Genomic DNA, 23,583 nt, shown 5'->3' with positions numbered 1-23,583 from the left:
GAATGTTGTTGTTCACGTTAGAAAGGATTAACATAATTTAACCAGACTGACAAGAAATTATTGACGTGTGTGAGTAAACTGAGGAAATATGAGACAATGAGTTAAAAAGGTGAGCCAACTCATCCATGATTTTTTGACTGCTGAGTTGCATGATTGACAACTCACGCATGAAAAATATCAAGCGTGAGTTGTGAGAAATTGAGTTTTTCACAACACTGAGAATAAGTCGCCATTAATTTGATTACGGGGCAAACATCTGAGGCACTTGCCTTATCCTCACGTGAAATTATTTCAACTGGTAGCTGGTGACCTGCTGTTGAACCTGTTTCCTATCTTATTTTGCAGCCGAATTCCAATCGAACCAATGCTTATAGGATGATTTTCGCACAAACATTCAAACTGCACACTCAATCATGTTCGAACGAGCATTTATTAGATTAGCAAGTCTGTCACACGTAGCTGGTATGTATATAATTTACGATCGGTAGTGGGTAGCTAAAACTGTGCAAGGGTGGCAATTTCTACGGTTATTGGTTGCTTTATTGGCTGTTTACTTTTATTTTAGGATAAAAGTGGTTTCAGCGAGATTTTATGTACATGGATTAAGGTTGATTCTATGTTTGCAGCAAATATGTTGACGGTCATTTGCGTATGGAACCTGTATAAATACCATGTCCTGTGATTGAGAAACCATCAGTTGTTCAGAATCGTTTCCACTTACAAATCTTAAACCCAAAATACATCTAGCTATAATGGCTTCCAAAGTAATACATTAATAAAACCAAAATTTTTAGCTTTAATCTTACACATTTTTACATCCACAGTTCATCGCCCTTTTCGCTCTGGTCGCTGCTGCCAGCGCTGCTGTTCTACCAGTTGCCGTGAAGCACATCGAATACCACGATGCCCCAGCCGAGTACCAGTTCTCCTACTCTGTCCACGATGAGCACACCGGTGACATCAAGAGCCAACAGGAAGAACGTCACGGAGACAATGTTAAGGGACAGTACACCTTGATTGATGCCGATGGATACCGTCGAGTTGTTGACTACACCGCTGATGAACACAATGGATTCAATGCCGTGGTGCAGCGTGAACCTCTAGGTCACAAGGTCGTCAAGACCGTTGTCCCAGTCGCCAAGGTTGTCGCTCCAGTTGCCCACCACTACGTTGCCCCAGTTGCCAAGATTGGCTATCCAGTGCACAAGGTCGCCGTCCCAGTCGCCAAGGTGGCTGTCCCGGTGCACAAGGTCGCATATACCAACAACCTGGCCACCGTCAGCTTCTCTGCCCCAAGCCTGAGCTATCACTATTAAGAAGTTGGTCAGTTCATATAGTTTAAGATGTTGAATATTAGCGCAATTGAAATGAAAATGTTGAACATTTATTCGAAAGTGGTGTATCACAAATCAATCAACAAGTTTTTAAATGTTTACATTCAAAGGCTGAATTTAATAGTTCTACTTTGGGAATGTTATGCCTAGTTTGACATAATTTCACTAAAATGATAATAACTTCAATGCGTCAGGTCTTAAGTACCTTAAAGTCTTTGAGAAAGTCAAAGAAAATATTCTAGGTACTTTGAAGGAATTTCATTGGCATTAGAAGACAAGAAGAACATATTTAAATCAGTCATTTTAATTCGAGAATAGCTTTTGAAAATGGCCTATCAGTTTTTACAAGCAATTTAAAAAAAATCTAGCTCAGAAACTATTGGTTTAAAAAAAAATGGTCAATTTTGAAGTTGTTGTGAACGCTTTGGACTACAAGTAAAAATATACACTGAAAAAATATTTCCATTTGTATAATGGAAAATTCACAAAAATTGCTTAATTTATTTATTTTTTACGATGTGGATTTTTAAAATTTAAATGTTTTTCAACATATATACGTTTTGATGATACAATAAGAATTTGGATATTATTCTAACCATAATGGTTGTCATGACAACGTCTTCTGGAGTAGCCATTAACTTGAAATATTTATTGCAAAAACTTATAAAAAAACCTACACGTTGATGATAAATAAAACATTTTTTTTCCAAACATTACATTAATTTCTTATATCTAGGTGTTCTGTGTTAGGCAACACTATCATCCTAACCCAGAAAACCTGGAATGGCATGAAAGTCCTACCATTATAAACACTATGAGGTTCAAAAATTTGGCACCAGGCGGCGCTAGAGAGCATAGAATTTTTGTTTTGCGAATAGCTCAGGATCCTGACCGCTTAGAGAGATGGCATCTTCGACAAAGTTGTTCAGTAGCTCAAGGTCATTATTCTAGCCAAGAGATTCAAAATTTTGCCACCAGGTGGCACTTGTGGTCATGGAACATTTGTTTTGCGGATATCTTAGGCTCCTGGCCACTTAGAAAGATGACACCTTCGGCAGAGTTGCTCAGTACCTCAAGCGTTATCATTATAAAAGTTATGAGATTCGAAATTTTGCCACCAGGCGGCGCTTGTGAGCATAGAACTTTTATTTTGCGGATATCTCAGGATCCTGACCACTTAGAAGCGTCTTCGGCAAAGTTATTCAGTAGCTCAAGGACTATCATTATAAACGCTATGATGTTCAAAATTTTGCCACCGGTGCTAGTGAGCATGAAACTTTTGTTTTGCGGATATCTCAGGATCCTGGCCATTTAGAAAGATGGCGTCTTCGACAAAGTTGTTCAGTAGCTCAAGAGATTCAAAGTTTTGCCACCAGGCGGCACTTGTGAGCATTAAACATTTATTTTGCGGATACAGTGATGTCCCGATTTTGTCAGCCCCATGCTGCATTTATGGTTGACAAAATCGGAAAAGAGCGAAAATCGGGAAAAAATTTTTTTCGACAGGTTTCAAGTTTTTATTTTAATTTAAGGGCTTAGTTGTATGATTTTGTTAGTATAAATATTTTGTTTTATTTCCATTTTATATATACCGTTATTCATGGTAACATTGATCAGTTCCTTGAATAATTATTGAAAATTTCAATTTTCAAAATTTCGGTCTTTTGACGATTGTATAGCCGTGGCCAAGGTCATAATTGACTTTATGCATCCAATATTGCCAGTAGAGACGTGTTTACTCTAATTAAAAGAAAAATAAATTTTAAGCTGACAAAATCGTGAAAAAAGGATGCTAAAATCGGGGGTAGACAAAATCGGGTCATTACTGTATCTTGAGATCCTGGCCACTTAGAAAGATGGCGCCTTCGGCAGAGTTGCTCAGTAGCTCAAGCGTTATCATTATAAAAGTTATGAGATTCGAAATTTTGCTACCAGGCGGCCTAGTGAGCATAGAACTTTTATTTTGCGGATATCTCAGGATCCTGGCCACTCAAAGAGATGGCGCCTTCAGCAAAGTTGTTCAGTAGCTCAAGCGCTACACTGAAATTAATCCACACGTTTGATCCTAATTATTTTCAACATGGATCTGTCGTGTCGAATTGCAAGGTGAAATGACGTGTAAAACTTGTGATTCTTTGAAGGATTGACTTTGGTTCGATAGCAAAGTCTTTTACACATGATTTGAACGTTTTTTACGATGGCGATATCCATCACTAGTAGAACTAGTTTTCCTATCATGACAAGGACTCAAATTTGCCGTTCACGCGTGACAGGACATGTTAGTTTTGGAGAAACCGGGTGCCCGTAATGGGTGCCTGGAATCAGAAAATCAAGCAATCGCTTATAAATCCTACTGCAAAGTTTACGATAAATTGTAAATTTACGTGTTTTAAATTTGAATTTGAAGCCGATAGCGACTTGTATTACACCATCGTTTTATGAGTTTTACAATAAGTGAAAATTCACGTGTGAAACACTATGATCCAGCTTGTAGAATGTTTTCAGTGTATCATTATAAAAATTATGAGATTTAAAATTTTGCCACCAGGCGGCGCTAGTGAGCATGATTTTTTTTGCGAATATCTCAGGATTCTGACCACTTCGAAAGATGGCGCCTTCGGCAAAGTTGTCCAGTAGGTCAAGCGCTATCATTATAAAAGCCATTAGATTGAAAATGTTGCTGCCAGGTGGCGCTAGTGAGTATGACACTTTTGTTTTGCGGATATCTCAGGATCCTGACCACTAAGAAAGATGGAGTCTTCGGTAAACTTGTTGAGTAGCTCAGCTTTGCCCAAGACGCCATGTCTATGAAGTCAGGATCCTGAGATATCCGCAAAACAAAAAAAATCATGCTCACTAGCGCCGCCTGGTGGCAAAATTTTGAACCTTAGCGTTTAAAATGATAGTCCTTGAGCTAGTGAACAACTTTGCCGAAGTCGCCATCTTTCTAAATGGCCAAGATCCTGAGATATCCACAAAATAAAAGTTTCATGCTCACTAGCGCCGCCTGGTGGCAAAATTTTGAACCTCATAGCGTTTATAATGATAGTCCTTGAGCTACTGAACAACTTTGCCGAAGACGCCATCTTTCTAAGTGGCCAGGATCCAGAGCTATCCACAAAACAAAAGTTTCATGCTCACTTGCGCCGCCTAGTGGCAGAATTCCGCAATTCAATGACCACCATATGTTAGCCCTTGAACTACTGAACAATTTTGCTGAACATCATGATCCTCTATTTTGAGTACTTTTTTAGATAATGATCATTTATAAAAACGGTCGTTAATCTGAATTTCGGTCGTAAAAAAGTGGTCGGAAAAAGAGGTTGGAGTGAACTACAAAAAAACGCCTAGGACGTCACAATTCTGTCCTCAGCAAATCGTGAATAACTCTAAAACGCGTACACATAATAATATATGTATGACCCAAACAACCAGAAATCGCATGAAAGTTCACGTTGTAACTCGTTTATTCATACTTATTACATCGAACCCGCAAAACACCGTGGATAGACTCGTCAGATTGATGAGTTTCCTCGCATAAAACACTTTTTTCTGAGTTTATTTGAACATTTTGATTCGTCCCGTACACTCGTACAAAGTAAGTCGAATCAATTCGTAGCAGCTGTCAAATCAACATTTGTTATCATAAGTCAAGTCGCATAAGATCACAGGTTAGTTCGGTAGAATATTTATACACTCGCAATGTATGTTCATATTCATCACATAATATATGCACGCATATCGCCTCCACTTTTGTACGTAGAAGGCCCTTTCGCGACATCTTATAAGTGAAATTTTGCACATACAAAGCCTCCAGGTGATTTCGTTATACGTACATTTTGGTAGACTGGGGATGTCCTTAGCAAAATTTTCCTTCTAAAATTTCCCATCTTTCCGTAAATAAAAAATAATACAAGCGTCTAATTTGGTATCTACTTTTGATGATATAAAATTCTGTTCTGTTTCTACAATAGGGCCTAACTGACATGAGCGATTTCTCTTCATCGATCCTCTCTTTCGCTCACAACTTCGCTAAAATAGATTAATCTGTAGAGTAAGGTGAGGCAAAAGTTCGACCTTAGTGGTATAATCAAAGTTTCCAGAAAAACAATAACAGTTAAAACAAAACAAATACCATACAGTGAACCTTCAACATATTGGCTATAATTTTGCTGAACATACTTGTGTCAAAATATTTACTCATTTTTAGTTATAACAGTTTCAAAATTGATTGTCTTTTTCTAACTTTTGCCCCACCGGTGGGGCAAGAGTTTGAATCTAGTGTGGGGCAAAAGTTCGCAGGCTAGAACACAAAATATCGATCCTTTTATGACAGGCATACCTTACACCAGCCGTAAACTTAAGTTTAACGATAAATACACACTAAATTTTCATCAAAAAAATTGCCCAAAACCGAGTTATTTGTGATATACTCAAACATATCAGTTTTTCACAAACATTTTGGTGTTAATTCTCACACGATCAGACAAATTTAACTAAATTTGAAGATAATATGTGGATTTTAGGCAATTTGCAAATTTTTCCGTGATTTTATACATGGGTCGAACTTTTGCCCCGCTGATTCGAACTTTTGCCCCACTATGGGCCAAAACTTGTTTTCAAGCATCTATGCAAAAGCTAATACACTTCAAAGCAACCTTATGATAGGCCTAGAAACGCCCTTACGTAAAATATTGGAAAAGATTTTATCTTCATATGGTTTCATGCAACGAAAGTTTGACCAAAAATTACAATATTCACGTCGAAAAACAACAAATAGCCATAACTTTTCCAAATCTCTATCGATTTTTATGATACTTGGAGTGAAAGTCTCTTACTTGAATAACATTCGAACCACCATGACATTTATAAGATTTGTTTTGAATTGAGCTAGAAATCTTAAAAAGAAACTCTTACCCCACTCGAACTTTTGCCCCACTTTACTCTAAAATTTTTGGTAAATGAAGCAATACATAGTGATTCTTTATGCTACAGAACAAAAAAATGTTACGTAAAGACAACTACTTTTTTACAATAACGCAAAGATAGTAACGATGAAGAGAAATCGATAAATGCAGATTAGCCCTTATGAAAAACAACACAGATTTGTTGGAAAAATCTGGGTTTTCTAACATTCATAAAATTAGTGTGCAAAATGTTCATGCAAAACATATGCTAATAAAGTGGTATTTTGCAGCCGATATGCACTATATTAGCCGTATAATAGCCCTAGAAGGCCTAAAAGACAAACTATCGGGTCAGTGATTACTTGGGGTGCTTTGTTTTCTACCGTTTAAATGATTTAAAGATCTCAATTAGCAAACAGAATGTATATGAGGGCTCGAATGAAGCAAAAACATGTTTCACACTAAGGAAGAAGAATAATATTCACGGCTAGTGTGAAACAGTGAAACATAAGTTCGACGAAAACTATATTTTTGAAACAACCCAGTCTATGTGCGTAGTTTACGCACACTTTCCATATCCTATACTTACTAACAGGGGTCCACATTTGATCTACATGAGTGCACACCACTTCTTGAATTGACCACCGTCGAACCGGGGCATATGTACAAGATAAGCGTAGGCTGACCCGTGAGCAAAAAAAAACAAATATAGTTGTCAAAGAAGAAACTAAAATGCATATCTAAAGTGTCGTACCTGTGGGTCTTAGTTTTGAAGTTCAACCCTCTCCGGTACTCCGGTTTGGTGCGATGGTTTACGCCGATACGATTATTTCGTTTTTATCCTGCGTGTTTTGGTCCAGTATAATTTTTTTATGACCAATTGACAGGGCCATAGCTTCGGAGTAGTCTAACTAGATTTTTCTTCTTTTTGAAAATCGGTGTTAATAAGACGTATTAGCGCCGCTGCTGGCTGGTTAATCTTGTCATAGTGAATATTTATTGGGTCTGCGTATTTGTCGCACATGGTTGGTATGTAATTTACGATTAAGAGTAGGCAGTTTGGACAGCGCAAAGGTCACCATTTCTTTGACTACCAGTTTGATTGGTCCAAAGGATTATATCTCATTCTATATTAACCAAGGTGACATAGTTTAATTGCAAAATTGTCGCGATTGGTATAAATAGTAAGTGTTACTATCGAAAAGCTATCAGTCGCCAAATAGTAATTCAAATCTGCACATTGAGTAAAGCTCAACCTAAACCTAAAGAATGGCTTTCAAAGTAAGTTCCAAAGTAAATTCCAATTTTACCAGTACGGCTCTTAATAACTTTATACATTCTATAGTTCTTCGCCCTTTTTGCACTGGTTGCTGCCGCCAGCGCTGCTGTTCTACCAGTTGCCGTGAAGCACATCGAATACCACGATGCTCCAGCCGAGTACCAGTTCTCCTACTCTGTCCATGATGACCATACCGGTGACATCAAGAGCCAACAGGAAGAACGTCACGGAGACAATGTTAAGGGACAGTACACCTTGATTGATGCCGATGGATACCGTCGAGTTGTTGACTACACCGCTGATGAACACAATGGATTTAACGCCGTGGTGCAGCGTGAACCTCTTGGTCACAAGGTTGTCAAGGCCGTTGTCCCAGTCGCCAAGGTTGTCGCTCCAGTTGCTCACCACTACGTTGCCCCAGTTGCCAAGATTGCCTATCCAGTGCACAAGGTCGCCGTCCCAGTCGCCAAGGTGGCTGTCCCGGTGCACAAGGTCGCATATGCCAACAATTTGGCCACCGTCAGCTTCTCTGCCCCAAGCCTGAGCTATCACTATTAGGAAAATGATTTGTTCATGTAGTTTAAGATGTTGAATATTAGCGCAATTGAGATGAAAATGTTGAATATTGATTTGGAAGCGATGTATCACACACTAATTAGCCCTTCAGTTGTCGCACGATTTGCCACCGTCAGAACCACCACGCTGATGCTGTGTACGATAAGCGAGTTTTTTTACCACTGTTGTACAAAATATAACAGCGCGACGACTGAAGTGTTAAGGGGGCAGGATCTGTCATTGATTGTAGAATTTTCAAAAGCTGCTTTTATCGTCTAAATCAAGAAACTTTGCATGAAAATGTGTTCAATGTAATCTATTCTCCAACATAAACAAGATGAACACGTTTTTATTGAACAGATAAACTGCATTTAAAGTTTAGAAGATGACGCTGATTACAGTGACGGATTCTTGAACGAGAATATCATAAAAAAAATTAAAGAAATAAATAAGGTCACGTTGACAGCTCGAAGGGAGGTTGGAGGGACAAAAACCACGTTTGCCTAGATATAGGGAGGTATGCATAAATGAAGTTCCACATGGACACTGTTTATTTAATAAACGAAATGTTAAAATTAAACCCTGGCTCTGAGTGTTTTTTGAAGTATCTTAAATTTTGAAGAAGCTCGGAAGCCTATTCTAAATTTAAAATTTTTATCAACAGCAAGCTCAAAATTGTGCTGTTCAGTTTAAAATTTTAATTGAGTTCTTATTGATACAATTGAAAAACATTTTTCACTCGAGTTTAAAAGCATTCTCACTTAGGAATCACATCTCTTGCACTCTTGTTTGGGTGCAATACCATTGGTAATCCATTATGTGTGTTTTAAAATAAATCTTCGAGGTGTTTTGTGGAATACCTATAAGTAGAAGAAAAACCAAATTTAGTACTAAACAATTTATTTCCACTAGAGTTTATATCCTTTGAAAGATACGCGTATTTCGACCTCAACTGTAAGGCCGTCTTCAATGTCGTGTACTAGACTCGAGTTGTCTAGTACACGACACTGAAGACGGCCTTACAGTTGAGGTCGAAATACGCGTATCTGTCAAAGGATACAAACTCTAAGTGGAATTAAATGGTATATTTCTAAATTCGGTTTTTCTTCTACTTATGTGTGCTTCAATTATTTTCGGAGAACTGAATTTGAACAACAAACAACAATTTGCTTATGTAAAGGGCAAAAAAATGTAGATCAATTTCAACTAATCTACACGGATAAAAATCAGATTCCCCAATCATGATTTACAAGTCATGGAACTCATATATAAGCTTTGATATGATGCCAGGAAGACAAACCGTGGTTCCTGTAGCCGGATACCAGCGCGTATTTTTTTCGAATAAAAGAAAATTTCCTTCTGGTGAGTAATAACAGAAAATTTCTTCTCTTCGAAGATTTTTTTCGCCGGGATTCACCTACTGGAGTCATAATCATGATTATTTATAAGCCATACATCCGGAGTGACAACACTAAGCGGTGCGCTTTTTGAAGTCATTCGTATCAATCACCCACAATCCAACACGACAAGTTGGTGGTGTGAGTACAGGGCTCCCAATCAGAAGGTTTCTTGGTTCGAACCTCGCTCTGGCAAAATTTGTTTTTATTTTTTTCATTTTATCGGGTTAACTGACAGAACTATATATAGATCATAAATGGATGCGCGAGTCATGATTTTCGAGCATTCGATGCCTGATTTCGAACAATCAGCTACAAAAATATAACGCTTGTGTTGCGTTACGGCAATCTCACTCATGATATCATGAGTCCGAATCATGGTGTATTTTCATAAGATGAAAACACTATGGAATATTGATAATCATAATTTGGGTGCATAATCATGATTTTGTGATCTGCCCGTATAGATCAATATTTTCATCTCCAAAACAATTACACTAATCACATAAATATGGATCACCTAGTCATGATAGTAAGTTCTTCTGTTCTGGAAGCAAAATTAATGGAGAGAAGTATTTGATCCGTTGAATCTGTTACATACTCATTTGTGGGCGAGCGACAGATTCCGGATCAATTGTGTCCTGTTCACGTTGCACGTTGTGTTGAAACATACATATTATCGAACTTGCATGAATCTCCGATCTTTTTTCACTAAATTTCAGCCTTGATAGTCAAAAAAAGCTTGACAAATATTAAAAAATCTTCCACCGGCAAAAATTTAAAAAAAGTCTATTTTTGTGTTTTTACCCTGACCAATTATCAATATCGATACATATTCGAAAACTAGAAGAGTTTTTTGAGAACTTGTGAAAGAATGATGCAAAAATATCGAGAAAGAAAAAAGTAATCGCGTTTTGAATATTTTTTTAGCGGATAAAAGTGAAGCTTGCGGCACATGGGTTAATAATGACTTCACATTTTTACATTACTTTGAATAACTTTAAGGTAAACATACTCAAACATATAAAATCTTATCAATATTTCCAATTCTACTGTATAATTGAAATCATTGGAAATCTTCATTGCACATGAAGCTTTTTAAAATTAGTTGACAAATATACAATTACATACAACCATTCTTCGATTTTGTATAGAATTTTCAGTCTAACTGGCCTTGTTATTCACATTGTTTTTAAAAGATTGAAAGATGGAGGAAGGTTTTACGCAAACCTCTTAACGGTGTCCCAAGAAACAATTTTGGGCGGTTAATAAACATGTCTGCTGAACTAGTGCTTAACAACAGCTGTGGCTGTTGAACAAAATTATATGCTGTATAAAGTGATGATCAAATGTTGCATATATTCTGAACAGCGCTTTTGTTCCTCACTTTCATGTTATTTTAAAAGCTCGTTGAACCAAAGTTGATACAACGTTGGTTGATAACTTAGTTTGGTTGTCTAATAGTATCTCTTTAATAGTAGAAGACGAGCTGTTTCTACGGATTCAGATTCTGTTGTTCCATACGTGACATAAAGTTAACAAGCTTTAACAACACTTGTTTCATCAATTTTCAACAATGGTGCAGAACTACAGTGAATTTAAACATGTTTGCTTGAAAATGCTTCGAACTCAACGTTTTAACCAACCACAAGTCATTGCGCGAAATCTGAAAGCTCTTAAACATACAAATAAAAACCAACTCCCTAACAAACAGTTTTTGCCTTGATAAAGGTTTCTCAAAGCTGTTCTATTAGTTGTTTAATAATTGTCTTAATTAAAAAGAAATTATTATTCAAGCGTTATTCGCCCAGAAATGGAGAATCTATTCAATAACAACCATTTTGTTAACGTTATATAGTGCATGTTTATTCAATGATCTTACCTCGGCCGTTCAACAGTAGTAACATTATAAGTAGACTCTAAAATGTTTATTCAACTTTAAACCACCAGTTATCCATCGAACATTCAGAAATACTTGTTCAGCGTGTTTCTAGCAGGGTTGTATAACGAGTAATAACTAAATTGTTGAAGAAAAGTTGTAGAAGTCTTTATTACCTATTGCCACCGTTATTCACTGGTCCACTGGTCGTTCCATGTGTCCGTTGTCTAATGTTAGTAATGTTCAGTCTGTGCAGCCTTTGGCTGAAGACGGTGTAAATTGTCTTTATAAATACTGCTTTGATCCTGCAGATGTTTGTTACCTTGTTTGGAGCAGTCGAGAAGCATGCGCCTTAGTATACTTAGTTACATTCACCTACCGTAATTTCGGGTGAAATTGATCATTTTTTACCGTTTTTCTTAAATCTTTTCAAAAATGTTGTCAATGCCAAACATCCGAATGCATGAAAACAAATACAACGGAGAGCCTCTTTGACTCATGTAACACAATTTTCTAACAAATGTGATTTTGGCACTAAAAATTGTCTCTAAAACAAAAAATCGGGAGATCTCATTTCGGGGTGAAATTGATCACTTATCAATGCACTTTTTGATAGTTTTGAAAACAACTCTACTTATTTAATTTGGGCTCCCTGATTCCGAATATGCTTGCCAAATTTTTAACATTACAATATATATGGAGATTTCAAGAGAAGCAAGCAAAACACCTAAATGTAGGCAATTTCCAAAGCAGTTTCAAACTATCTTACAGAAATTTTATTGATTTATTCAAATGAGCGAATTGGTACGAATTTTGAAGATAAAATTTGCTTTGGTGATATACATAAAGCATCATCAAAAATTTTCAGGTTGACATAATATTGAAATCGTTGTTTATAACTAGAAGTATATGGAAGTCTGTCAATACCATACCTTACATGATTCTGCATTTTTATATTACTTTCATATTAATAAGTATTATTTGATGATGGAAATGATGGAAGTCATGTCTGGATGATCCCTATACCATTTAATTCCACTAGAGTTTGTATTTTTTGACAGATACGCGAATTTCGACCTCAACTGGTCGGGGTTCTGCTAAACCGCACCAAGTGCCATTTTTTTCCAAATTGAGTTTTTTACACCAAAATAATAATAACCTCTCTACCATAAAAATATCGAGTGATTTGAACAATCCCTTGTAATCTTAGATCATAAATTAGGTTTGGCAGGACACGTAAAACTGAAATTTTGTTCAGCCAGAGTGAACCATAAACCAACGTACGTCATCAGAGGGAATTCATTTTTCAGATATAAAGCTATGTTTTTCCAATTTCCTTCTATATTCTTACAATTTATCCATTCCAAGCAACTCATAGAAACAGAGGCCAGTGAAATTGGGCGTCAATTGATTAATTTAAATTAAATATTGTTTCGGTGGCGTTGATCAATTTTCTTTGAAAATTTATCCAGCCACACCGCACTAAGTACTGTTTATCTGAAAATCACATTTAGACATGAAGTAAAGGCATTTACATACCATAAATAATTGCATTTGCTTGTTATATAACATGTTTATCACTCCACACAGAAGCCGTTATGAAAAAATGAATTAATTTAATCTGTTACCGTGTGAACAACTCAGGTGGACTTGGTGCGCTTTAGTTGTTCAGAAAATAGCATCTCTGCCATCAAACCCCGTCAGACAAAGTGCACATTACTTGATTCAAGTTTATCACCATTCCTTCAAGAAGTGAAGATGACCTAATGGTAGCACACTAGATTACCACTCAGAAGGCACGAGTTCGAATCCCGATGAAACTTTTTTTCTGATGTTCTATCCGATGGTGATGGAAATCAAACAACTTTTAGATTCTGTGGTTATTTTTATATTGCAGTAAAACATAAGCAGGTCAATGAACATCTGAAATGATGGTCATTCCTGGTGAACACTTCACACATTGAACTGTGAACTTGATCAGCAAAGGTGCACCAAATGGGAGCAACTTGGTGCGCTTTGGCAGAGCGAATTCATAGTTTTCTTCGATCATTAGGATCTATGTATGAACACGTGATCATACATAGATCCTAATCATTTGTCTCCAATTTTACTTGTGTTGTTGAAAACTGTAAAACACATCCAACCATACCGAACTAAGAACCATACTTTTCAATTTTTGTTCAGCCAGAGTGAACTGAGTGCTTCATATTGTTTAATGAAATCCATTTACATCGTTAATGTTGGATGATTTACTAGTATATTCAATCTCGGTGTACTTATTAGATACTGTTAATCGCACGTGAGTGATAAAAAAATAATAAAATTATCGTCCGCGATAAACTAGTACAGGAAAAGATTTTAAAGTAAAATATCTCGGAATAAAGATTTTGGCACATGGTGCGGTTTTGCAGAACCCCGACCAACTGTAAGGTCGTCTTCAGTGTCGTGTACTAGACTCGACTTGAAGAAAACCATCGTAAGCACACATTATTTATTTAAACTAGGTATAGTCATAATTCCCTAATACTTTTTTGGAAGAACAGCTTTTGATTAAATGCACGAAAGAAACACTAACAAATGCGTTAGCATTTTCAAATAGTAGTAAATGATAAAATGTTATTTTGGTCTAACGACCCTTCTGGCCTAACGGCTTTTTCGGCCTAACGGTATTCTGCCTAACTGCATTTAGCCTAACAACATTCGGCAAGTTCGATAATATGTGTGTTTCAGCACACCGTTCGTTATGCTTATGAATAAAAATGAAGTTTAGAAGACAGTAGGGTAGATTGCCAATTATTACACACTTGCCAATATTCGGGGAATAATACACTAATGGATATGAATTGAAAACAAATTTTTAATGCTAAACACTAATTGCAACTGCATTCCAACTACCTGTAGTTTGTTTCTCATTAAGAAGTTAAAAATCATGTACTTTAAGTGAAATTAAACTATCGTGTGCATCGCAATTCAAGTAGCACCGAAATTAGTACGTCATGAGTCAAATATTTCCCACAATAAAATAGCTTCTACCGAAGTAAAACTAAATGGATTTCATTTTTTTTTTTTCAACGAAAATAGAGATTTATGTTATGATTTCATAATGCGAGCACGGTGCTCCCCTGACCGTTATTATCAGAAAAAAAATCTCCATCAAATCTGTGCCCACTAGTCGTTGTCTATAGCTAAGCTGCATGTCTGGTTAAAATTTAAAAAAATCGTACGGCCCGTTTGAAATGAACGTCCTTTTGATTGTATAAGTCACCAAATTCAAAGGAAAACTGAGATCTTAAGTGCTCGGAATATGAGTCAAAACGGTATTCAACAACACCCCCAAATTAATGAAAACCCACTAGCTCTGGGTCTCCTATAACGCGGGGGTGCAGGTCGTTAGGTCGAATGCTGTTAGGCCGGAAGGGTCGTTCGGTCGAAAAGTTATTTGATCATTTACTACTTTTTCAAATGGCTAACAAGTTCATCGGTGTTTTTTTCTTCTTTTGATTAAAGGGCTGTTCTTTCTAATTATATATCACAGCGGATATTGTGGGCTTCTAGGTAATGCAAGTTATCCTGATCTAACAACAGACAATCCATTCGACCTGAAAATTCATTCTGCGGCTTCTTGGTAATACAAATCGACCAGGGATAGGTTACCCATTCGGCCTTACAGTTCATCATAACTATCGGAAATTTTCGGCCTGATGACACTTTTGGCTTAACGGGATAACACCGTAATTTGTATAATTGCCACAACATGTTTTCAGTCAACAGTAAAACTATCAATATTCTCTGCTACGCTTGAAATTCATCTGAATTTTAAAAAGTATTAACTTTAAAATCCGCAATAAACATTTTTAAAGTAATGTTAATTTATCGTAGGTCTAAAACCCATGCTGCGATCTGAGTGCATTTGACCGTGATGGCCTAATCCGGTGGGGTCAACCACTAAACTGACCACAAAATCACGCTGCAGCGCAGTTAAGTTTATATTTTTATTTGGTTGCTGGTCAGTCAAACCACAATAATTATTAGGTTCGTTCCACAGAAACGTGCTTCTCACGATCCCACCAAACGGTCCAATCACGAATTTTGTCGTCGCCAAGCAACATCCATTATATTCCCACCTTGCTCCACCATCGTCAGTCACCAACCAGGTTTCCAGCCAATCATAAACCTCACAATCAAGTCTCGCAGGCTCGCCGAGGTGATTGCTCTCGTTCGGTCTCCATTCCTCTTCGTTTGCGTCTTCGACTTGCCCTTCTTGTTTCCTTGCATGCTCCTTCCGTTGGTAAGCGTCGTTTTTCGACATTACTTTCGCTTTCGTTTTCGCGTAAAGTAGAATTGGGCAATAAAAGTAGTGGAACAAGTTTATTAATAGATCGGTCTTGTTTTAGTATTTTTAACTTTTGTTAAGTGTTGAAAATCTTACTTGTTTGGTGTTCGGGTCATATTCCCACCGCTCAGTGATTCCTCTCCATACAAATGGTGGAAAAAAGTATGGTAAAGGATTTCACATGTTCAAATGCAGATTCCTTACTTAGCCCTTAAAGAACCTTTGGACACTTCTTCAAATATCAGAATATTACAATATTACCGCCAAAATCATCCGTTGAAACATTAGTTTGAGTCATGAGTTTGAACATTCTTCTGTGTGGAATGACCATGGCTCGATTTACTCTTCGTGATTTGAGCTTAAAATAAAAAGACATAGAAAAAACGAGGTCTTATTTGATACAGTTGTAGAATCTCTCTAGGTCAATAGAAAAATACTAGAAAACGTTTTCTTTTTCTTCTTCTTCCCCACTAGGACAGAGCCTGTTTCTCAGCTTAGTGTTCTTATGAACATTTCCACAGTTATTAACTGAGAGCATTCTTTGCCAAAGTTGCCATTTTTGCATACGTATATCGTGTGGCAGGTACGATGATACTCTATGCTATTTCCATTGCAAAAAGATCCTGAACCGACCGGGAATCGAACCCAGACACCTTCAGAATGCCTTTGCTTTGTAGTCGCGAACTCTAATCACTCGGCTAAGGAAGGCCCCGGAAAACTTTTTACATTTGTCAAATATTCAGAAGAACTTTAAAAACTCAAAATTCAGAATATCTAAATTTGCTGTCCAGCCATCCAAGTATTATCTCCTAAATTATTAAATTGTACTCCAGTTTCCCCTACATATCTTCCTACCTATGCCAAGAATTCCATTTGACACACATTGAACAGCGCCGGTTCGGGGGTTCGTCTCGCCCCAAGACATGGTGGCGCGGTCTGAATGCGCTCGGAGGTCGATCAAGTTGCTCTTGTTTTCCGAACCTGAACCCGTTCTCCCAACCGAATGAACGACCGGCAGACCCCACCAAACAGGGCATACCGTGTGAACTAGGGTGGATCAAAACATCGTTTTTTGCTCCACATCGTTTGTTTGATAAAGATCAAATTGTGAGTTGCCCTTAATAATTTGAACTCATTTGGATGAAAAATTAGACTGCACTCATCATTCAATAATATAATCGGCCTAGTTGAACCATTCGACCGCTGTACTGTTTAGGGTGATTTTGCAATCCTCAACCAGAACATGTCTGGGGGATTTGGAGTGGGGGAAGAGGATGACCTGGGTCTTCGCCGCCTAAGTACATATCTTCCAGCTGGTGAGGTATTCTGTCAGGACATCTAGGACTCGTTGGAGTTTTGCCGTGAGCGCTCTGATCACTCTTCCACTGTAGACGATGGAGGTGTCATCTGATAACAGTGATCTGGGAGTGCGGGCATATCGGAGGTGAATAGGTTGAATAGCAGGGGCCCGATGATACTGCCCTGCGGGACGCCTGCGATGTTGTTGTGCGGATCGGAAATTGCTCCGTTTAGTGACACCCGGAATGTCCTCGCTGACAGATAGTTATGCACCATTTTCACCAGGTAGCTGGGAAGATTATATTGTTGAAGCTTGAACACCAGGCCATCACGCCAGACGTTGTCGAATACTTTTTCGACGTCGAGCAGAGCCATGGCAGAGGTTTTGGATAGGGACTTTTCCGTCTGAGGATGTTGGTGACTCGGGACAGTTGGTGCACGGTTGAACGACCGCGTCGAAAACCAAACTGTTCCTCGAGCAGGATGTTGTTTTGCTCAACAGAAGCAAGAAGTCGGCGATAAACTGCCCTTTCGAAAAGCATTGAAAACGCTAAGAGAAGGCTGATGGAGCGATAGTTTTTGGGGGAGGAAGGATCTTTGCCAGGTTTCCTGATGGGGACGACTTTAGCTGACTTCTAGGACGATGGGAAGTAGCTAAGCCGAAGACACTGGTTGGAGATCACTGCAAGGTGATCATAGAACTGGATGGTCAAGTGCTTGAGTTCCAAGTTCATGATGTTATCGAAACCTGGGGCCTTCATGTTTTTGGAGGATTTCGAATAGGTCGAGAGTTCATCAGCTGTGATCTCCAACTCTTCCGAGAAGTCGTTGGGAATCTGATGGTGGTTGTTTGCATGCTCAATAACGGCAGCTTCATGCGGACTAATGATGTTGTGTCCGAGATTGTGTGAGCTGACGAAATGTCGACTTATTTCGGCTGCCTTCTCAGCAGGCGTTATCAAGCGATCTACGGGGCTATTGTTATCTAGTGGAACAAGCGGTGGAATGGGTCTAGACTTGGTTTTTAAAATTTTCGTGAGCTTCCAAAATGGCTGAGCACAGTCTGGGAGAGCGCGGATCTTATTTGCAAAACTTTGGTTTTTGAGGTCCAACATTCTGGTCTTGATAATTTGTTGATCCGATTTACATCGGATTTAAGGACAGGCAGCCTAGTTCGCTGGTACTTCCTGCGGATGGTGTTGCGAAGTCTGATCAAATCTTTAGTAAGCCTATCGATTAGTATGTTGTTGCTCACCTGACTGATTGCCGGCACGTGCCGTTCTCTGGCCTGGGAGATCGCCTCTTCGATGGCCTGCAGCTGCCGATCGACGTCATCGGTTGACTCGGGTCGCACCTCGTAGTCGACGTGGGTGTCGACACGCTGCCGGAACTGGTCCCAGTTGACACGATGATAGTTGCGGCGAGTCGCGAGATGCCAGTTGACCGAGGACCCAACTACCGGATAGTGGTCCGAGCTGAGCTCCTGGTAGACGACCGGTTGGGAGATGCTTATCATGTTGGTGATGAACAGGTCGATGATGACATGGGCATCGGATCTGCTCAACCGGGTGGGGGTGTCAGGGCCCAAGAAGTTGTAGTTACCTTCCTCCAAGCCTTGCTGCAGGATGACACCGTTTCGGTTTCTTCGGGGGTTCCCCAGGCTTCGTGCTTCACGTTGTGGACGCCAGCTATGTTGTACCGCCCGCGCCACCAAATTAGCTTGGTAATGTCCTGTCGTAGGACCGTTGCCGATCCGTCTTCAGTCTCTATCTTGAGGCTTAATAAGGGTGGGATTATGAATATGTTGACATTTAATTTAAATTATCACCTATATGGATTCGCATTATGCGTTTTACACAGTGTATTCTGTGCTCTTTCGCCTTTGGCGACTTTAAATAGATACCGATCTGGTTTTTTCGTTGCTGGTCTTTTTCGTGCTGAGATTGCAAAAAGCTTAATCCTGCCTAGTTTGGGTAGTGGCTACGGTTAGGTTAGCTCAGATCAATCTTCAGCATAAAAGAACAGCAACGATCAATCTTTGCAGACTCATGCAAAATGGTGCAGCCCAAGTGGCGCTAGTTCAAGAACCCTACTTTCGTAGAGGGAACTTCTATCTAGGTAACCTTGTGGACCCAGTTTTTGCTACTTTTAGCAAGCTTGAAATGGCAAATTCGCGCTCCATGCCCCGCGCATGCGTGCTCGTTAATAAAGCAATCGTTGCTACACTCATTTCTGAGTTAACTACCAGAGATGTATGTGCTGTCACAATCGATGTTTCTGTTGGTGACCTCAACAGGAAATACGTCTATTGTTCGGTATATTTACCACATGATGAACCATCCCCAACGGATGACTTCAAACGAGTTGTCGTACACTGCGTAACAAAAGGCCTTCCGCTGATTGTGGGCAGTGATGCCAATGCTCATCACATCATCTGGGGCAGCTCGGATATCAATTTGAGAGGCTCCAGTCTGATGGAATACTTAAGTAGTACAGACCTTGGATTACTTAACATAGGCAATCGCCCAACCTTCATGGTTTCTAATAGAGAAGAAGTGTTAGACATAACGCTCTGCTCGAATAGAATCAGTCACGAGTTGACGAATTGGCATGTATCAGATGAGGAATCATTATCTGATCATCGCTACATCTTCTTTGAACATTCAAATGTAACTGCGCAGACTTTGCGTTTTAGGAATCCCCGGTCAACAAACTGGGAACTCTACATTGAATTGGTTGCGACCAAATTTCATGGATATTCTCCGTCCATTGAAAATACAAGTGATCTGGATGATGCCGTTGATACTACAACATCCTACATTATGGAAGCTTTTGAAGAAGCATGTCCTCTGCGGTCTGTAAAGACTACAAGAGGGACCCCATGGTGGAATTCCGATCTGACTAGACTCAGGAAACAATGTAGAAGGAGTTGGAACAGACGCCGTTCAGCTGGATCAGAGTCGTTCAAGTCAGCTCGCAAGGCTTACAAGAAGGCTCTTCGTTCTGCTGAACGATCCGGCTGGAAAAACCTTTGTACAAATGTTTCCAGTTTGAGTGAAGTCAGTCGGTTGAACAAAATTCTTGCAAAATCTAAGGATTTCCAAGTGAACGAAATTCGCTTACCTAATGGTGACTTTACTTCTTCCGATGAAGAAGTTTTAGAATGTTTATTCAATACACACTTCCCCGGATGTGTGGACATAGCATCTACGGATGAACCAAATGTCTTTTCATGTAGTTACGAGTCTCTGGCCTCGGCTCGCAGTATCGTAACTACTGAATCGATTCAATGGGCACTTAATAGTTTTGCTCCTTTCAAATCTCCAGGAGCGGATGGGATTTATCCTGTTCTGCTCCAAAAGGGATTTGAGTCTATCAAACATGTTTTGAAAAAGCTACTTGTAAGCAGTTTTGCTACCGGGTACATTCCCAAATCCTGGCGTGATATTACTGTAAAGTTTATCCCAAAAGGAGGACGTGCGTCGTATGAGGAAGCGAAGAGTTTTAGACCAATCAGTCTGACCTCTTTTCTTCTGAAATGTCTGGAACGCATTATCGATCATCACATCCGTGATGTTTATTTGGCAAACATGCCTCTTCATGTGAATCAACATGCTTACCAATCTGGAAAGTCCACTGTGACTCTTTTACACAAAGTTGTATGCGATATCGAGAAAGCATTCGCTCAGAAGCAATCGTGCTTGGGTGTTTTCTTGGATATTGAGGGTGCCTTTGATAACGTGTCTTTCGATGCCATATTGGAAGCCGCACGAAACCATGGGCTACCTACAATGATTACCAATTGGATTCATCAAATGCTCAAAAACCGACATCTCTTCTCGACATTGCGTCAAGCAGCGATTCGAAAATTGAGTGTTTGCGGATGCCCCCAAGGGGGAGTCTTGTCACCACTTTTGTGGAATCTCGTAGCAGATACGCTATTGAGGCAACTCAATAATAGCGGTTTTCCAACATATGGATTTGCCGACGACTATCTAGCTATGATAGTTGGTATGTGCATAAGCACCCTATTCGACCTGATGCAAAGTGCTCTTCAGGTAGTCGAGAGTTGGTGTCGCCAATATGGCCTTTCGGTTAACCCGAATAAAACATCTATTGTTCTTTTTACGGAAATATGAAACCGCGATGGAATTCGACCTTTACGTCTTTTTGGCACTGAGATTAATGTGACTGATCAAGTAAAGTATGTCGGAGTCATTCTAGATTCCAAACTTTTATGGACAGCTCACATTGATTTCAGAGTCAGAAAAGCTTGTATGGCCTTCGGTCAATGCCGGCGAACCTTTGGTAAAACTTGGGGCCTCAAACCCAAATATATCAAATGGATTTACACAACAGTTGTTCGACCAATATTGGCATATGGATGTCTTGTGTGGTGGCAAAAGGGCGAAGTGAGAACAATCCAATCAAAATTGGGCCATCTCCAAAGGATGTGCTTGATGGCGATGTCTGGTGCGTTCTCTACAACTCCCACAGCAGCGCTCGAGGCCCTTTTCGACGTTGTGCCACTACACATATATCTTAAACAAGAAGCACTTTCTTGCTCTTACCGTTTATGGGTACTGGATCTACTGGAGAAAAATCCAGTGAATCGTAGATCTACACACACTTCGTTGTTTCCACTTTTGGTGAATTGGGATAAAATTGTCCTTGCTCCAAGTGATCTCACAATTGCTTGTAACTTTCCTTACAGGACATTTACCACACAATTCCCTTCACGGGAAGAGTGGACGTCTGGCTATTTGGAAAGAAGTATATCAAACAATATAGTATGTTACACTGATGGCTCCCTTCTTGAAGGTAGAGCTGGTGCAGGAGTATATTCTCGTGAGCTAAGGCTGAATCAGTTTTACTCACTTGGTAGAAACTGCACCGTTTTTCAGGCGGAAATATTTGCTCTTATGTGTGGAGTGCAATCAGCACTTCAACAGCGCGTAATGGGTAAAGTCATATACTTCTGTTCAGATAGTCAGGCTGCTATAAAAGCTCTCGCTTCGGCCAACTCAAGGTCGAAGCTTGTTATCGCATGTCGAACTCAAATTGAGGAACTGAATTCAGTCAACTCTGTAAACCTTGTATGGGTACCTGGCCATTCTTCCATCGCTGGAAATGAATTGGCTGATGGAGCATCGCATGACTTCATTGGCCCTGAGCCGGCTATTCCAATTTCGAAGTGCTGGGTGAAGCTTCAGATAAACTCTTGGGCGGCAACTCAGCACAAGCAATATTGGAATAGTTTGGAGTCGTGTCGTCAAACAAAATTGTATATTACTGAGCCATCTCCAAAGGTGGCGAAGTATTTAACAAATCTGTCAAAGCAGAATTGCAGTCTCTTGGTCAGAGCGTTGACAGGCCACTGTCGACTCAACTATCACATGGCAAATATTCAGCGTGCTGACTCATTTGTGTGTGATAGTTGTGACTCCGATTATGGAACTTCGTATCACCTGATATGTAACTGTCCAGTTTTTGCGCAAATGCGATTCCAATTACTTGGTAAACACTTATTAAGTGAAACTGAATACAGAAGCCTGAATCTTCAGGGCATCCTGTTATTCTTAACCCGCTGTGGTAATGAGCTATAGGCTCTCTTTACGCTCATGCGTTTTGCAGTGCCCTTTTTAGGGCGCTGTTCGAACCCATTGTGGTATGGAGCTACATGCTCTCATTTCGCTTATGCGGTCTTCCCTCTTCAAGGGACACCACTCCTATTTCCTCCCATCTTTCCCTTCCCTTTCCTCTCCCATCGGGTAGATGATGAAATAGGCTCAAATATGGCGATGGCACAAATCTCCCAACTGGTGGGGAACGTGCCTTTGGAGCCGGCCTTCTGATACCTGATACCTGTCGTAGGACCGTTGCCGATCCGTCATTGAGGTTCGCTTGCGTTGGGTAGTATGCAGCGATGATGGTGATCGGGCCGTCTGAAGCTTATACTTTTACTCCTACGGCCTTGATGAGTTTGAGCTGCAGGCTCGGCAGCAGGCAGCTGTTCATGCTGTGACGGCAATTAAGGCTGCTGCCATCGTGATTGGAACCGCAATTGGCAGGCGGTTCGATGCCCTACTCCATTGGTTGGCATGGCGTCGTTGCATGCGCGCCGGCACATTTGCCACAGCGGGGCTTCATGTGGCAGTTGCTCGTCCCGTGACCGAACGCGAGGTAGTTGCTGTACTGCGTCACGTCTCGTTTCTTCGGGCGGTAGCGCTCTCATTCAACGACGATGTTGAAGAGCGCTCTCACCTTCGTCAGGCCCGCCATGGTGATGAAACCTTTCTTCAGGTGGGTCAGGTACAGGTTGTTCCAGTGCCTTCCTCCTTGCACTCACCGGATGAAGTTCATCGGCTTCAGTCCGGCCAACACCATCTCCTCGATTATTGCCTCCGGGGTGTATTCCGGAAGCCCTCGAATGAGCACCTTCATCGGCTTGCTACCGGGGACATCATGGGTATAGAACTCCAACCCCTTTGCCTTCAGCAGCTTGCCGGCCTTCTCGTAGTTTTTGCGGGAGTCGCACATGACCTTCGTGCCAGTGTGGCACAGCTTGAACAGCGGCTTGATGTTGAGGGCCGCTAGCTC

The 23,583-nt window shown here is 39.9% G+C and overlaps 2 protein-coding genes across 2 annotated transcripts; both read left to right on the top strand.

Moving 5' to 3' along the window:
* Positions 1-607: 607 nt before the first annotated feature.
* LOC5565382 (larval cuticle protein A2B) lies at positions 608-1,374 on the top strand. The gene is made up of 2 exons (XM_001649652.2): positions 608-764; positions 825-1,374. The coding sequence occupies exons 1-2, from the start codon at positions 753-755 to the stop codon at positions 1,314-1,316; spliced, it is 504 nt and encodes a 167-aa protein (XP_001649702.1). The 5' UTR covers positions 608-752; the 3' UTR covers positions 1,317-1,374.
* Positions 1,375-7,383: 6,009 nt separating this feature from the next.
* On the top strand, positions 7,384-8,136 carry LOC5565357 (larval cuticle protein A2B). The gene is made up of 2 exons (XM_001649651.2): positions 7,384-7,522; positions 7,587-8,136. Exons 1-2 carry the CDS (start codon positions 7,511-7,513, stop codon positions 8,076-8,078), a joined length of 504 nt encoding a protein of 167 aa, XP_001649701.1. The 5' UTR covers positions 7,384-7,510; the 3' UTR covers positions 8,079-8,136.
* Positions 8,137-23,583: the final 15,447 nt, after the last annotated feature.

This window comes from Aedes aegypti, chromosome 2, assembly GCF_002204515.2.
Source record: "Aedes aegypti strain LVP_AGWG chromosome 2, AaegL5.0 Primary Assembly, whole genome shotgun sequence".
Lineage (NCBI taxonomy): Eukaryota > Metazoa > Arthropoda > Insecta > Diptera > Culicidae > Aedes > Aedes aegypti.
This window is presented reverse-complemented; position numbering and strand designations above follow the sequence as displayed.